Here is a 14,329-nt window from a genome sequence, read left to right as displayed (position 1 = left end):
CTGAGCAGTGCCCGGGGTCCGTGGCCGTGTGCGCACGCCTGCCGAGCTGCGCCCGGGGCTCCGTGGCCGTGTGCGCACGCCTGCCGAGCAGCGCCCGGGGCTCTGTGGCCGTGTGCGCACGCCTGCCAAGGGTGCCCGGGGCTCCGTGGCCGTGTGCGCACGCCTGCCAAGGGTGCCCGGGGCTCCGTGGCCGTGTGCGCACGCCTGCCAAGGGTGCCCGGGGCTCCGTGGCCATGTGCGCACGCCTGCCGAGCGCACAGACACACGTGCAGGTGCCACCTGCCCCACACATGCGTGGGATGAACCTGTGTGCAGTGGACAGCGCGGGCTCTGGGCCTGGCTCACCGCTCAGGGGAGCTCCTGCAGCGCGGAAGCTGTCGGCCCACTCCCCCGCCTCAGCCTTCCTCACCACGCCTCCTCACGGCGCCACAGTCCCTCTGCCCAGAGCGTGTTCCTGATGTGTGCGTGCACACACACACAGGCATGGGCACACACCCACAGGCCTGCACACACACTGACACACACAGGCGTCCACACACAACCACATATACACAGGCATGGGCACGTATACCCACATACACAGACATGGGTGCACAACCACATACACAGGCGCGCGCACACACCCACACACAGGTGTACACACACCCACATACACAGGCTTGGGCGCACACACATACACAGGTGTGCACACACATGCCCATATACACACACAGGTGTGCACACACCCACATACACAGGTGTGCACACACCCAGATACACAAGCGTGCACACACACCCAGATACACAGGTGTGCCCACACATATACATAGGCACGCAGACACACCCACATACACACCTGCAAACACACAGACATGGGCACACACCCACGCACACACAGGCATAGGCACACACCCACATATACAGGCCTGCACACACATACACCGTGTACACACAGACATGGGCACACACACCCACGTACACAGGCATGCACATGCAGCTGTGAGCACACAGGCGTGAGCACACATGAGTGTGCCCAGACCTCTGACCTGGGGGAGTAGAGACCCGGAGCCCATACTCTGGCCTGCCGTGTGTTTCTCCTTGGCCACTGTCACCAGGGTTCTTGGCCTAAGGGACGTGCTGGTGGCCACACTGAGTGTCGCGTGCAGGACACGGCTGTCACTCGAGGGCTCTGAGGGAAACGGGAGTCGGGCCAGGAACAGAACAGAACCCGCAGCACACCGTCACGGGGGCACAGAGGTTACAGTCGCCAACCCCGAGGGGTGCGTTTGAGAACATGGGCGTGCGCAGGAGGGCTTAGGGCACCGGGTCCGTCCTCGGGGAGGGAGGATGAGACGCAAGGATCACTTCGTCGCCTTCCAGACCTGCAGAGCGGTCGTGCGGCTCAGGAGAGAGCGGTCCCTACTGCAGAGGACAGCTCAGCGGACAGCACGTCCAGGGTGGGCTTCCCCGAGGAGCTGGCCTGCAGGCCCCAGCCCGCCTGCTCCTACCAGCAGATCAGCTGCCTGGACGGCGTCATGAGGTATGCGGCGTCTGCCTCCCCCGCGCTGGCAGCCACTCCCCTGCCCCTTAGTGACGCCTCCTGGCCGTCCGCGCAGGTACCTGGAGAGCTGCAATGAGGCCGCCACGCTGAAGAGGAAGTGCGAGTTCCCGGCGAACATCACCACGCGCAAGACCACAGTCAGCCCCGGGCTGCACGCCGCAGGTATCCGGTGGCCTCGAGCCGTGGGTGTGCAGTAGTAACAGTCACGTGGCCGTGGCCTCAGCTGTCATCCAAGTCCTTGAGTGCCCTTCTCGCCTCCCGTGGCTCCCAGTGACCGCCGGGGCACGGGGTAGGGCAGAGGTTTCTCAGACAACAGAAGCTTCGTAGGAACTGGGGACCAGGGGCTTGTGGGCTCGGAGGAGGAGCCCTCGGGCCTCCCCTGTGCCCAGCCCCCACACTGCACTGCTCTGGAGCCCCAGCTGGGCTCACGAATGTCATGAGTGCTGCCGATGGCCCTTGCCAGCACCAGAGACGGGAAGTCCCAGTGCTGGACAGAGCACGGGCAGTGGCCTGGTGCAGGGGCTCCCAGTCCTGAAGGGGGCACGGGCAGTGGCCTGGTGCGGGGGGTTCCAGTGCTGGACAGAGCACAGATAACTGACCTTGGGCAGGGGGTCCCAGTGCTGGACAGAGCACAGGCAGTGGCCTGGTGCAGGGGGTCCCAGTGCTGGACAGAGCACAGGCAGTGGCCTGGTGCAGGGGGTCCCAGTGCTGGACAGAGTACAGGCACTGGCCTGGTGCAGGGGGTCCCAGTGCTGGACAGAGCACAGGCAGTGGCCTGGTGCAGGGGGTCCCAGTGCTGGACAGAGCACAGGCACGGCCTTGGGCAGGGGGTCCCAGTGCTGGACAGAGTACAGGCAGTGGCCTGGTGCAGGGGGTCCCAGTGCTGGACGGAGCACAGGCAGTGGCCTGGTGCAGGGGGTCCCAGTGCTGGACAGAGTACAGGCACTGGCCTCAGGCAGGGGGTCCCAGTGCTGGACAGAGTACAGGCACTGGCCTCGGGCAGGGGGTCCCAGTGCTGGACAGAGCACAGGCAGTGGCCTGGTGCGGGGGGTCCCAGTCCTGAAGGGGGCACGGGCAGTGGCCTGGTGCAGGGGGTCCCAGTGCTGGACAGAGTACAGGCACTGGCCTCGGGCAGGGGGTCCCAGTGCTGGACGGAGCACAGGCACGGCCTTGGGCAGGGGCTCCCAGTGCTGGACAGAGCACGGTCAGTGGCCTGGTGCAGGGGGTCCCAGTGCTGGACGGAGCATGGTCAGTGGCCTGGTCCAGGGGGTCCCAGTGCTGGACAGAGCATGGGCACGGCCTTGGGCAGCGGCTGGCCAGTCTCTGCCCTCACCCACTGAGAGGCGGGCAGGTGGGTGCTGGCACTGCCCAAGCCTGCGTGTGTCTGGGGCTCACGTGCCGTGGGGCCGTGTCACAGCCTGACGTGACCGTGCTCTGTGCGCTCCGTTCTCCCACACAGAGGCTGCGCCGCCCCCCGAGGTGAACAGCCACACGGAGGTCAGCGCTCACCTGAGCTCGCTGGCGCTGCCCAGCAAGGCGGAGAGCGTGGTGTCCCTCACCAGCCAGTGCAGCTACAGCAGCACCATCGTCCACGTCGGGGACAAGAAGCCACAGCCCGAGCTAGGTGAGCCGTGGCTCCTAGAACAAAGCAGCTGTTTGCTATCTCCAGTTTATCTAAGTGCAAAGATCTCTACCTTAGCTGGGTAAGATAAGAGGGACCAGAACCGCCGAAGCGTACCGTGTAGGGACGGGGCTGTGGCGCCCCCTGGTGGCGGCCCTCTGCTCGTGTTGAAGCAGAAGGGTGGAAGGTGAGGCCCCCACCTCCCGGCATCCCTAGGTCAAGGCCAGGAGCAGCTCAGGTTCAGAGGTGTGAGTAAAGCAAATCCTGAGTTTGTTCTTCACCAGGAGAGGGAGCTGGTGAGGGGACGTGTCCGTGTCAGAAACAGTCCCCGCACCCCACCCCCACCCCACTGCTGTCCCCTCTGCTGTCCCGTCCGCCCCCCACTGGGCGTGGTTTCCCCACCGGCCCAGAAAGACACAGACGCTTTGGCCCGCTGCGTGCTAGCAGCCCGGCAGCACCTTCGGCCCGTCCCGGAGGAGGCCCGGGGCTTCCCCCCACCCCTCGCTGCCCTGTTCGCCCCCTCACGCCCTGAGCACGCCCGCTCTGCACGTTCACACGAGTGGTGGGCGTCGAAGGGCCTGGCCTTGTGTTGCAGAGACGGTGGAAGATGCTGCGAGCGGGCCCGAGTCCCTGGACTGGCTGGCGGGCCCCGGGCTGCCCTGCGGCCTCAGCCAGGACAGGGAGCCGTTCAAGCAGCTGGGCCTCACCAAGGAAGTGCTGGCCGCGCACACGCAGAAGGAGGAGCAGAGCTTCCTGCACAGGTTCAGGGACGTGGGGCGGCTCGGCGTCCTCCAGTCGCACTGCCATCACTACCTGCAGGAGCGCTCCAAGGGGCAGTGCAGCGAACGAGGTGAGAGAGAAAGGTCTTCCATCCTCTCATTCACTCCCCTGACGGTGGGGGCTGGGCCAGGCCGAAGCCAGGAGCCGAGAATGTCATCTGGTCTCCCACGTGGGTGCAGGGACCCAAGTACTCGGGCCATCTCCCGCGGCCTTCCCAGGCCATCAGCAGGGAGCTGGGTCGCAGTGCAGCAGCTGGGGCCACCCAGGGCTCACACGGGGACGCTGGCACCGCAGGCGGCTGCCTGACCCGCTACGCCACACGCCAGGCCCAGCTATATGAGCCGGCCCCCCCCCCCCCCCCATCAGAAGCACACCTGTCTGAGCTGCCGTCACACGATCTGCTGTGCAGCACTACACAGCCGGGCCCATACGTCGGGGCGAATCCCACGTTCCAGGCTGTGGTGCTCTGGACAGTGGCTGCAGCCCGGGTGACGGCGTGGGGGCCTCAGAACCGGCCGATTTACCCGAGAGGGCCCGTGCCGAGGGAGCCGCTGGGCCCCAGCGAGGCCCTGCCGTCCTGGGCAGCCTGGCCTGGCGCTGGGTGCTCACCCCTGCCTTGGGCAGCGCCTGTGGTGTGGGAAGCTGCACCTCAGGCCGGAGCCAGCTTCTTCACCTCGCTTTCTGGTCCAGGAGCCCACTTGTGACCCAGCCACCTCCCACACTCAGACAGCACCTGCCCTGCAGGCCCGGGGGTCTGCACTAGTGAGCCCAGGAGACACCCCTCCCCCCAGGACCTGGCTGTCCCAGGATGAGAGCAGGGGGTGCCTAAGAAGCTGTGGAAGCCGTCACCCTCCAGCTGAGGCGTCTGCTCCAGTGTTGCTGCCAGGAACCCCGGTAGAAATTAGGAAAAGGCCCCCTCCCCCGTGGGCAGCTAACGCAGAGCCCCTGCTCCGCTTAGGCTAGCGCCAGAACCGCGCTGTCCAGGCCTGCGTGGCCGTCAGCCCTGGGCCTTAGCCAGCAGCCCCGCGACACGGGTTTCCCGTGGGCAGGACTCCAGGCCGAGGGCCGGATCCGCAGCTCGCCTCGGGCTGGCCGTCACGGTTGCTGCAGGAGCCCCACGTGCTGGGACCGTCCCGGGGGCAGTGGGTCACAGCAGAGCCCCCTCTGCCTGGGCTGGTCCGGGCACCCCCGCAGTGCTGTGGGAGGTGGGAGCACACCACCCCCCCACCTTGCAGCCACCTGACTTCGGCTGTGTTTAAGGAGCAGCCGTGGTAAAGTTAGCAAAACTAGAAAACGAGAGGGGGTCGGCGGCTGGGCCCGCGAGCTGTCACGCGCTCGGGCTTCCCCCGCGATGTTCTCCCTTCACCAAGGTCCGGAGTGCCAAGGTGGCCGAGGAGGCCCTGGGCTGGCCTGGGACACGGGACTCTGGGTCTCTCGGAGCTGGCGGAGTGGGAATCGGTCTGGGGATGTTCACTGTGGTGGTTCCGCGTTGTAGCTTCCCCCGGACTAAGGAACACTTCGGGAATAGACTCGTCTTGGAAAAAAGCCGGAAAGAACAGAAAACTGAAGTGTAAACGGGCCAAGCCCCGCGACTCGTCCGGGAGCACAGAGTCCGGGGGGCCTGCGCCCCCGCGACCGCCACTCGTGGGCCTCAACGCCACCGCCTGGTCCCCCTCGGCCACGTCCCAGTCCAGCTGTCCTGCCGTGCCCGCCTACTCCCTGCCCGTGTTCCCGGCGCCCGTGGCTCCCCACGCCAGCCTCACGGTGCCCACTGTGCCTCTGGACGCCCAGTACCAGCTCGCAGTGCAGGCCCCGCTGGCCCCCGTCATGGCCCTCGTGCTCCCCAGCCACCCCCTCTCCCTGCCCCAGGCCTTCTTCCCCAGCCAGGCCGTACTCCAGTCCCCTGCGGCCCCTGCTTCACAGCCGGAGTTTGCCAGGCAGCCGAGTGCTCGTCCGGCCACCCCAGCCACGCCTCCATTGGCCTCCGGGGCCGGGGGCAGGGCCTCCCCGCCGCTGTTCCAGTCCCGCGGCAGCTCACCCCTGCAGCTCAACCTGCTGCAGCTGGAAGAGGCCCCCGAGGGTGGCGCGGGGGCCACAGGGACCCCGGGGACAGCTGCCGCGGGGCCAGACTGCAAGCCTGCGACGTCTCGGGACCGGCAGCCGAAGGCACCTCCAGCCGTAAGCATTTCCCAATGCGCTTTGCTCCCGGGCTGGCTTGGCTGCTCTTAGACCCCCTTAGATCCACCAAGCCACGTGTGCCGTTTACCCGACCGTGTTGGAGAGGGCTCTGCGCACCTGGCAACAGTTCGTGGTGGGTGCAGAGCCCAGTTGGCCGCGTGGGGGCTTGTGGGAGAACACCTAGGTCCCCCACCCCCGTCTGTGAGCCCAGAGCCAGGCGCCCTGCTGGCTTCCTGGAGTGTGGTAGCAAAGCGGCCCAGGTGTCTGCACAGAGGGGGAGGGGGTGGCCAGGGCCTTCTGCACCTCGAAGCTGGCGACACCCATTTCCATCCAGGGCCTTGAGGGTGCGGCTGGCGTGTCCAGCTCAGCCCCGAAGCTGTGGTTTTATTCCCACAAGGCACAGGGACTTCAGTCTGTAGGGCCTACAGGCGGGGGCAGTCTCGGGGGCCTCCCTGCTTTGCGGGGATCCTGGGTAAGGGCTCCTGGACCCAGGGGGGACCCCGGTGAACTTCCTGCTTCTCCTGGGTTAGCTGCCAACTCCTCACTCCTGGTTCTGGGGTCCTGGGCCGACAGTCCCAGGGCCAAAGATCCGAGGGTCAGGGGCTCTCCCCGTGCCAAGCCCCTCCCTCTTTCTACCCACTGTGAGAGGGGCCTCTGGGGGGCTGCGGAAGCCGTCTCCCTGCCCCACCCCCACGAGCCGGGCGCTGCCGGCCTGGGTGCCCTTCTGCTCACCGGGCCCCTTCCTGCACTCGTGCCCCGGCGAGGACCTGGCACGTGTGGGCCCCCGCAGACCCACCCGGCCCGTGCCCCGGCCCCGCGTGTGCCGTGTCATTGCGGGGCCCCGACTGCGGTGTCGCTCTGTCCCCGAAGCAGGAGGAGCCCTCAGACACCCCGAACAGCGACGCCCTCTCCACGTCCAGCGACCTGCTTGACTTCCTGCTCAGCGACGCCCTGGGCTCGGCCGCGGGCTCGGCCCTGTCTGGGAGCAGCGCCTCGGCCGCCTCGGACTCGCTGGGCTGCGGCGCCTCCCGGAGCGGGGCAGGTGTGTGGTGCTGGGGGCGGCAGGGATGGAGGCCGGTGCCCGTGCTCGGGTCGGGCGTGGCCCTGGGCGCCCAAGCAGGCCACGCCTACAGCTCCATCAGAATTCCACATCCTCCCTGGTCACTTCCCGCCCCATCTCAGAGCCGCCAGCCCCGGGGCCAGGCCTCCCTCGGCCTCCCAGACAGTGGTCCGCCCTCCTGAGTGAGCTGCGTGTGGGTGAGGACCGCCTCGCACCCTCACCAGCAGCTGCCAGGCGGCTCTGAAGCCCCCGGAGGCGCCCACCGCCCTCCCCTCTGTGCTCTGTGCTCCGTGCACGGGGACCACGGACAGTGCACTTGGGAAGACCCTGCTGTTGCCTCGGCAGGCGCGCGTGGATGCCCGCGTTGCGGTTCCCAGGGCTCTGCAGGCGCCCAGCCGGGACCCCGGGCCAGGGCTGACCTGCCGCGCTCGGTGTCTTAAAGGCAGCAGTGACACGGGTCGGAGCAGCAGGTATTTCGGCAGCATCGACTCCTCCGAGAATAACCACAGGGCAGAGAGGCCCCCGCGGCTGGGGGCCAGCGAGCAGCTCCTCAGGTGCGTCCTGCAGGACCCCATCTGGCTGCTGATGGCCGACACGGACGACAGCGTCATGATGACCTACCAGCTGCCTGCCCGGTAACCACTCAGCCCCTGCTGGGAGCACGGAGAGTGCTGGGGGACACATCCCCAAGACGGGGGCCGCCAGCGGGGCGCCCTGCCCTCTGAGAGCCCCGCCTTAGAGCTGGGGAGGGGCAGAGAGCGGACCCTGGGCTGGCCTGGCCCTGTGAGCTGGAGCCTGGCGTAGCTGCCTGCAGCCTGTGAGGAGGGCAGGCCCTCGGTCCCCCCTCGGGGCCTCACGTGAACTGCCCTGAGGGGTTCGTTCCAGCGTCTTCTTGCGCGCTGCTGCTGGGGAGCCCATGGGGTGAATGGGGGTGTGTCTGTCGTCTGTGCAGGGCTGAAGAAGCCGGGTCACAGCCGTCAGAGGCTCTGTGTCCAGGCTGAGTCTGCGCCAGGCCACCCTGCAGAGCTGGACGTGGGTCCTGCCCTTAGCGCAGCCCCTGCAAGGGGAGCTGGGAGGGAAGACAAGATGGCAGGGAGACAGGGTCCCAGGGTCCCCAGTGCCCCCAGTGCCCTGCGCCAGGACCTCCCAGGTCCGCCTGGCCTGTACAGAACCCCGGGCTTAGGAGGCCAGGCTGCACCTGCCGGCACCGGCTCCCGGGCTGAGCTTGGAGTAAACTAAAATCCTGACCTGGGCTCCCGTGCCCGCAGCCACCTGCCGGGAGGTTACGGTTCCTGCAGCAGGGTGGTCTTTGTGGCACTGAACAAAACCATCTGTGGCCACGTTATTCAGACTGGAGAAGGCAGCACAAGATGGAAAAGATGGGAGCCCCCCAGACACTGCAAACCTCTGTCTTGCCATGGCCTGCAGGGACGTGGACACGGTTCTGAGGGAGGACAGGGAGCACCTGAGGCTGCTGCAGAAGTCCCAGCCGTGGCTCACCGAGGGCCAGAGGCAGGAGGTGCACGAGGTCCACCCGTGGCTGCAGACGGGCGGCCTGCCTGCGGCGCTGGACGTGGCGGTAAGCTCGCAGCGCCCCCTGCTGGCCGAGCTCTCGGTACTGGCTCTGCGGCTTCCCTGGGACCACAAAACTTGGGAAACTGAGTTACTCTGTAGGGAAAGCGGTTGTTTCCAAATCTCACTGGAAGTGGAGGTTTTTCCCCTTATCAATTCTGCTTCCTGTTTCAAGAACAAAAAGGAAAACAAACGCAGCAGGCTTGTTGTCAGCCCTCGGCAGCCAGGCCGGTCCCGCCCCCACCCCTCCAGCTGCCCTGCAGGGCTCTGTTCCTCCTGGCCGCTCCTGGGCCGTTTCGTAGCTGGCCCAGGCGTCCTCTGTCCCCTTCCTGTGCCTGCAGCAGCTCCAGCAGGGCCAGCCCTCTCCCGGCACTCCCTCGCTCGGCTTCCTGCTCTCCCGCTGGCTCCCAAAGCTTCCCCCAGGGACCCTGGCCTGCACCCCTCACGTGCTGTTGCACGCTGCCTGTGCACGCACACTCTGCAGTCCAGCCAGACTCGCGCTCCTCAGGACCCTCAGAGAGGACGGGCTGCACCCAGCCCCTCCCCACACACTCGGGGGGCTCCATTCCACAGCTTCTCAGGCCCCAAGCTTTGGAGACACCCTCGGCTCCTCTTGCACCCCATGGAGGCCATCAGCAAATCCTGTGGACTTGACCTTCAGGGTGGACAGGACTGGCTGCTTCATCACCTCCCAGCCCCTCCCAGCCGCCCCCATCTGATCAATTCTGTTTGCCCCTCCCTCTCCTGTCTCACCTCCCCTTCCTTCCCCCTCCCAGCTGTTCCTGGAGCTGCCGCGGCCTCCAGCTGCCCCTCTGTGCAGTGAGAACCTCTCAGAACCCTCTCCTCCACCGGGCACGTGGCTCCGCCTGCTGCCCGGGCCACCCTCTATGTTCTCGCTGTGTCGCCCCTGACCCCACAGCCTGGTGGCGTCTGGCAGTTGCATCCGTGTTGTCTGGCATGGGCTCTGTGAATCAGGAATTCTAGATCAAGTCCCCTGAGGTTGCAGGCAGGAGAGTGGCCCAGGCTCCCATCCCCCTCCCAGGCCATGGAGCCCATGCTGGCTGTGGGCAGGAGACGGCCATTCCTCACCCAGAACCTCCCGCAGCGCTGCCCGGGTGTCCCCTGACACGGGGAAGCTGCACTGTGCTGGCCTCTGAGCCTTCGGAGAAGCCAGCGTGTGATTAGAGCCGCACTCCCGGGCAGGGGAGGGGTAGGCTCCGCCCCTAGGGGAGGGGCACAGAACAATGTGATTCTTGGTCCCGCCCCACCCCACAGGCGAGGCGTGGGCAGCAGCCTGGGTGACCCCGGTCACCGCGCCTCCCTCGGTCTGGGCCGCATTTGCTAACCAGGATCTCGTGTTCGTTGTGCTGCCGCTGCTTTTCAGGAATGTGTTTACTGCGCGGACAAGGACAGGGGCAGCTTGTGCCCGCCGTGCGAGGAAGACGCTGGCCCTGAGAGCCTCGGTGAGGAGGAGGAAGAGGGGCCCGCCCCGAGCCAGGCACAGGAAGGACAGACATAGCTCCCGGTGCCGGCCAGCCCCAAGGCCAGTGACCTTCGCGAGACGGGGCCTGCAGGACAGGGCGGGCCCCACGTCTGCTTCCGCCCCAGGGACAGACTGCGTCCTGTAGCTTTGTGAAAGGGCCGGGAGCGTTTGTGCTCCAGCACGAGCCTGGGTCCGAGGCTGGGAGGGTGGCCCCGGGCAGGCGTCAGAGACCGCGACGAGGACCTCTGGCCCGAGACTTCATGCCAGGCTGGGGCGAGCAGCCAGGAAGCTGCCTTGTGTGGCTCTCAGCTGAAGCTTCCAGAACTTTCCTAGGGAGTTTGATCACGTCCACTTGTGCCCTGTCCTGCAGGCTGCTTCGCATCGAAACTCTCATTCAGTCAAGCTTGATCCCCCACCCCCACCCCCCACAAGTGGAGACATCATGCCCCCAGCCCCTCCAGCAGCTCTGGCTTCCATGTGCCGCAGGGAGAAGGGTTCAGCCTGGCCTTCGCTTGTTAGCTGTGGTCTCACAGAGCCAGGTGGCTGTGTGTCCAACCCATCCAGGTTCCCCCCCGCCCCTGCCCCCTGGATGGCTCCACCTCGTTCAGACTACGTTGGACCATACGTTGCCGGTCGTCTCCTTAGCGTGACCTCTGTACAAACCAGGCCTTGACGGCCACACCTGAGACCCAGCAGTGCTGGCCCAGTGAACAGGTGCAAGGCAGGGCCGTAGGCTGCCGTCGCCCACCCGGGCCGGGGGCCTGGCTACGGGGCATGCTCACGTGCCTGCTGGGGACTGATCTGAACCCCGGGCTACAGAGTGACGCCAGCTTGCCCGGCTTTTCACAAAACCTCACGTTGCATCGCGTTTCCCAAAGATTGTTTGGGAAGATGTCTTACCGGTCCCTGTGTGGATGAGAAGTCGCCACTGACAGAGCAGGTGCCGTAAGATTGGACCAAGTCTGTGACGCTCAGGAGAGAGCAACACAGGGGTGGCGACGAGAGAAGTGCTGTCTGCTCGTGTTCCAGTCGCTTTTCACAAACTGTCTGATGCCGGAATATTAACGTGGTTTCTCAGAACCATGGGAACTCTCTCCAGGTGCCCAAGAGGCAGTAGTCTGAGCCCTGCACAAAGGCCGCCGGGCCGGGGTGGTTTAAGGTTGCGTCCATGTTACCTGAACACGGAACTGCCAAACCTTCGTTCTACCTTGAGATGTTTGCCATCAGCATCCGTTCCTTCAAGCTGTGCTCATGGCTGGGCTGTCATCGCCACAGTGACTTCTAGGATCGCTTCGTGACTTGTTTACACGGTGCCCAGCGCCGAGCCCTGTGTCCGTAGTGTGTGTGCCCCACGTCTCTGTTTGAACTGAGCCTTCTTTTAACGTGTCCCTGAGGAGAGATCAAAGGCTCCCCGGGCTCGTGTGACGCTTTGGTGAGCCTCGCGGACAAGTGGTTTGTCCCGCACAAACCAAACCTTCGTCCCCCAGTGCAATACATTTGTGTGACTGCTTGTGTCTTTTTAAGACTTTTTTGCCTTTTAGAAAATCGGTAAATAAAGCGAGTATATTTTTATTTTCAGTTGTGTGTCTTTTTAGTGTGGCACAGAGGGAACGTCTGAGAGATCAAGGTTTGTCCAAAGAAGATGCACAGGCCTCCTGTGGCCTCTCATGGCCTGGCTGTGGCCCCACGCGGCCGGCCGTCCACTCCCAGCTCCCCCGCGTCCCCCACGCGGCCGGCCGTCCACTCCCAGCTCCCCCGCGTCCCCCACGCGGCCGGCCGTCCACTCCCAGCTCCCCCCGCGTCCCCCACGGGGCCGGCCATTCACTCCCAGCTCCCCCCGCGTCCGGCCGGCCACTCCCAGCTCACCCCGCATCCCCCACACACCCCCACTCCCAGCTCCCCCGCGTCCCCCACGCCCCCCCTGCCAGCTCCCCCCGCGTCCCCCATGCCCCCCCACTCCCAGCTCCCCCTGCATCCCCCACGCGCCCCCCCAGCTCCCCCCATGTCCCCCACGCGCCCCACCGACTCCTAGCTCCCCCCGTGTCCCCCACGTGCCCCCCCACTCCCAGCTCCCCCCGCGTCCCCCACGCCCCCCCTCCCAGCTCTCCCTGCGTCCCCCACGCCCCCCCCTCCCAGCTCCCCCCGCGTCCCCCACGCCCCCCCTCCCAGCTCCCCCCGTGTCCCCCACGTGCCCCCACTCCCAGCTCCCCCTGCATCCCCCACGCGCCCCCCAGCTCCCCCCGTGTCCCCCACGCGCCCCACCGACTCCTAGCTCCCCCCGTGTCCCCCACGTGCCCCCCCACTCCCAGCTCCCCCCGCGTCCCCCACGCCCCCCCTCCCAGCTCTCCCTGCGTCCCCCACGCCCCCCCCACTCCCAGCTCCCCCCGCGTCCCCCACGCCCCCCCTCCCAGCTCCCCCCGTGTCCCCCACGCCCCCCCACTCCCAGCTCCCCCCGCGTCCCCCACGCCCCCCCACGCCCCCCCAGCTCCCCCACCTGCTTAGGCTGTGCACTTGCAGATACAGGGTGCAGCCGCCTGGCTTCCCAGCCCCAGCTCCCCTCCACTCTGCTGTGGCCCCAGGCACCCACTCCGGCCTCCCCGTCACAGGCTCGCGCCTGGCCAGCCTGGCCTGGCTACCCGTGTAGTGGCCACGGGGCTGAAGGCAGAGTCAGAAAGGTGCCAGGTCCTCAAACTTTGCATCCCCCTCCCAGGCGGCCCTCCCACCCCAGCCCCTCTTTCTGCAGAGCTGGGGGCGGGGTAGCTGACCACAGGTGGAACCCGGAAGACACCCTTCCGCTGTTCCCCCATGGCTCCCGTTGTAGGGCAGCAGATGGGATAAAACTGCTCAGGTTTGCGAGCTGGAAGGCCACGCCTTCACCACGCCCTGGTGTGACGGCCCTACCTGCCACACCTGTGCACCCACCCTCCGAGCAGCCTAACCATGCCCCTTTGAAGTGGATTAAAGGCCTGGAACACGGTGGGCCCGGCCTTTTTTCCTTTTGCCCTGGACCCCCTTGCTGCCCCGTGCCTTGGGACCACCCGCCCCATGCTTCCCGGCCTGCGCGCTCCCCTACGTGGCTGGCAGCCGGTGCTCGCTGTGAACCCAGATTTCTCTCCTAGACAGGGCCCTGACTCCCCTATGCATTTCTCTCACTGAATAAAAATGTATCATGCTGCCTTGTGTTTCTGCCAGTATTCGGAATTCTCTGAATACGAGGTGAGGACCCACAAGGCTTATTAAAATTCCAAATTTATTAACAAGCTCCTGGCAACATACATGGCACTCCGTGTTAGGACACTGGCGCAGTTTTATCTATGGCGCCATCTACACCTGATTTACATCCTAGGCCCAGGTTCCCGCCGCCATTGCTGGAAGCCAGGTGGCCACATGGCACAACCGCTATTGTCGGTCCCACCCCCACCCTCATGGGATTCGCTGCTCCTGCTTCCCTGCCCGCCTCCAGCAAAGTTTTAAAAGGACCTGTTCCTGAACACGGGGCTCACTCTCTCTTCTCTCCTGCTCGCTCTCTCTTCTCTCCTCGCTAGCTCCTCTCCTCTCTGTCTCTCTCTCTCTCTTATACTCTCCTCCTCTCTCTTTTCCTTCTTCATCCCTTCCCTCCGGCCTGCTGGGTTTCCCCAGTAAACCCTCTCCCTTACTCCGGTGTTTGCTGTGTTTTGTGATGGCTAATATTGGTGCATTGGCTGGGAAAACCTTACACTGGTGATCCAGCGTCCCCCAGTGACTTTGCTCTCCCTTTGGGGGATCTCTGAGCTGCTCTGGGGTCCTGGATTTCTGCCATTCGCAAAACACACCCCCAGAACTCCTCCACGCCACCAAACACTCCGCAATCTCCATCCACACACCGGCCTGCCAAATTCTGAGGTAAGACGCGGACGGGAAATTCTCACGGCGACTCTACTTCGAGTTGTGGCCCACTGTCTGCTTGTCCGAGGCTGTTCGAAGTCGTAGCACTAGACACTAACCACAGCTCCTACTTAAGGCTTCTAGCCTCTACGGACACTGTGTCCGGGCAACAGTGGGTGTGAGTGACGACTCACCCTCTGTTCCCCTTCTACAGGCTAAGCCCTGGGCTCC

The 14,329-nt window shown here is 65.7% G+C and overlaps 1 protein-coding gene across 4 annotated transcripts in view; it reads left to right on the top strand.

Annotated features, from left to right (window-relative positions):
* The window catches only part of PER2 (period circadian regulator 2), a 44,883-nt gene extending 33,071 nt beyond the window's left edge, over window positions 1-11,812 (top strand). For 2 of the 4 annotated variants that reach the window (XM_062193884.1, XM_062193886.1), the window contains exons 14-22: window positions 1,360-1,519; window positions 1,596-1,702; window positions 3,000-3,164; window positions 3,757-4,011; window positions 5,437-6,119; window positions 6,990-7,161; window positions 7,622-7,814; window positions 8,608-8,758; window positions 10,136-11,812. In XM_062193884.1, the coding sequence (XP_062049868.1) occupies window positions 1,360-1,519; window positions 1,596-1,702; window positions 3,000-3,164; window positions 3,757-4,011; window positions 5,437-6,119; window positions 6,990-7,161; window positions 7,622-7,814; window positions 8,608-8,758; window positions 10,136-10,270 (2,021 nt within the window). In that variant the 3' untranslated portion in view covers window positions 10,271-11,812. Of the gene's footprint in view, window positions 1-1,359; window positions 1,520-1,595; window positions 1,703-2,999; window positions 3,165-3,756; window positions 4,012-5,436; window positions 6,120-6,989; window positions 7,162-7,621; window positions 7,815-8,607; window positions 8,759-10,135 lie in introns of those variants that run through there. The other 2 variants (XM_062193887.1, XM_062193888.1) reach the window with 2 other exon arrangements.
* The last annotated feature ends 2,517 nt before the right edge of the window (window positions 11,813-14,329 follow it).

Source organism: Lepus europaeus, chromosome 1 (genome assembly GCF_033115175.1).
Source record: "Lepus europaeus isolate LE1 chromosome 1, mLepTim1.pri, whole genome shotgun sequence".
In the NCBI taxonomy this organism is placed as follows: Eukaryota; Metazoa; Chordata; class Mammalia; order Lagomorpha; family Leporidae; genus Lepus; species Lepus europaeus.
This window is presented reverse-complemented; position numbering and strand designations above follow the sequence as displayed.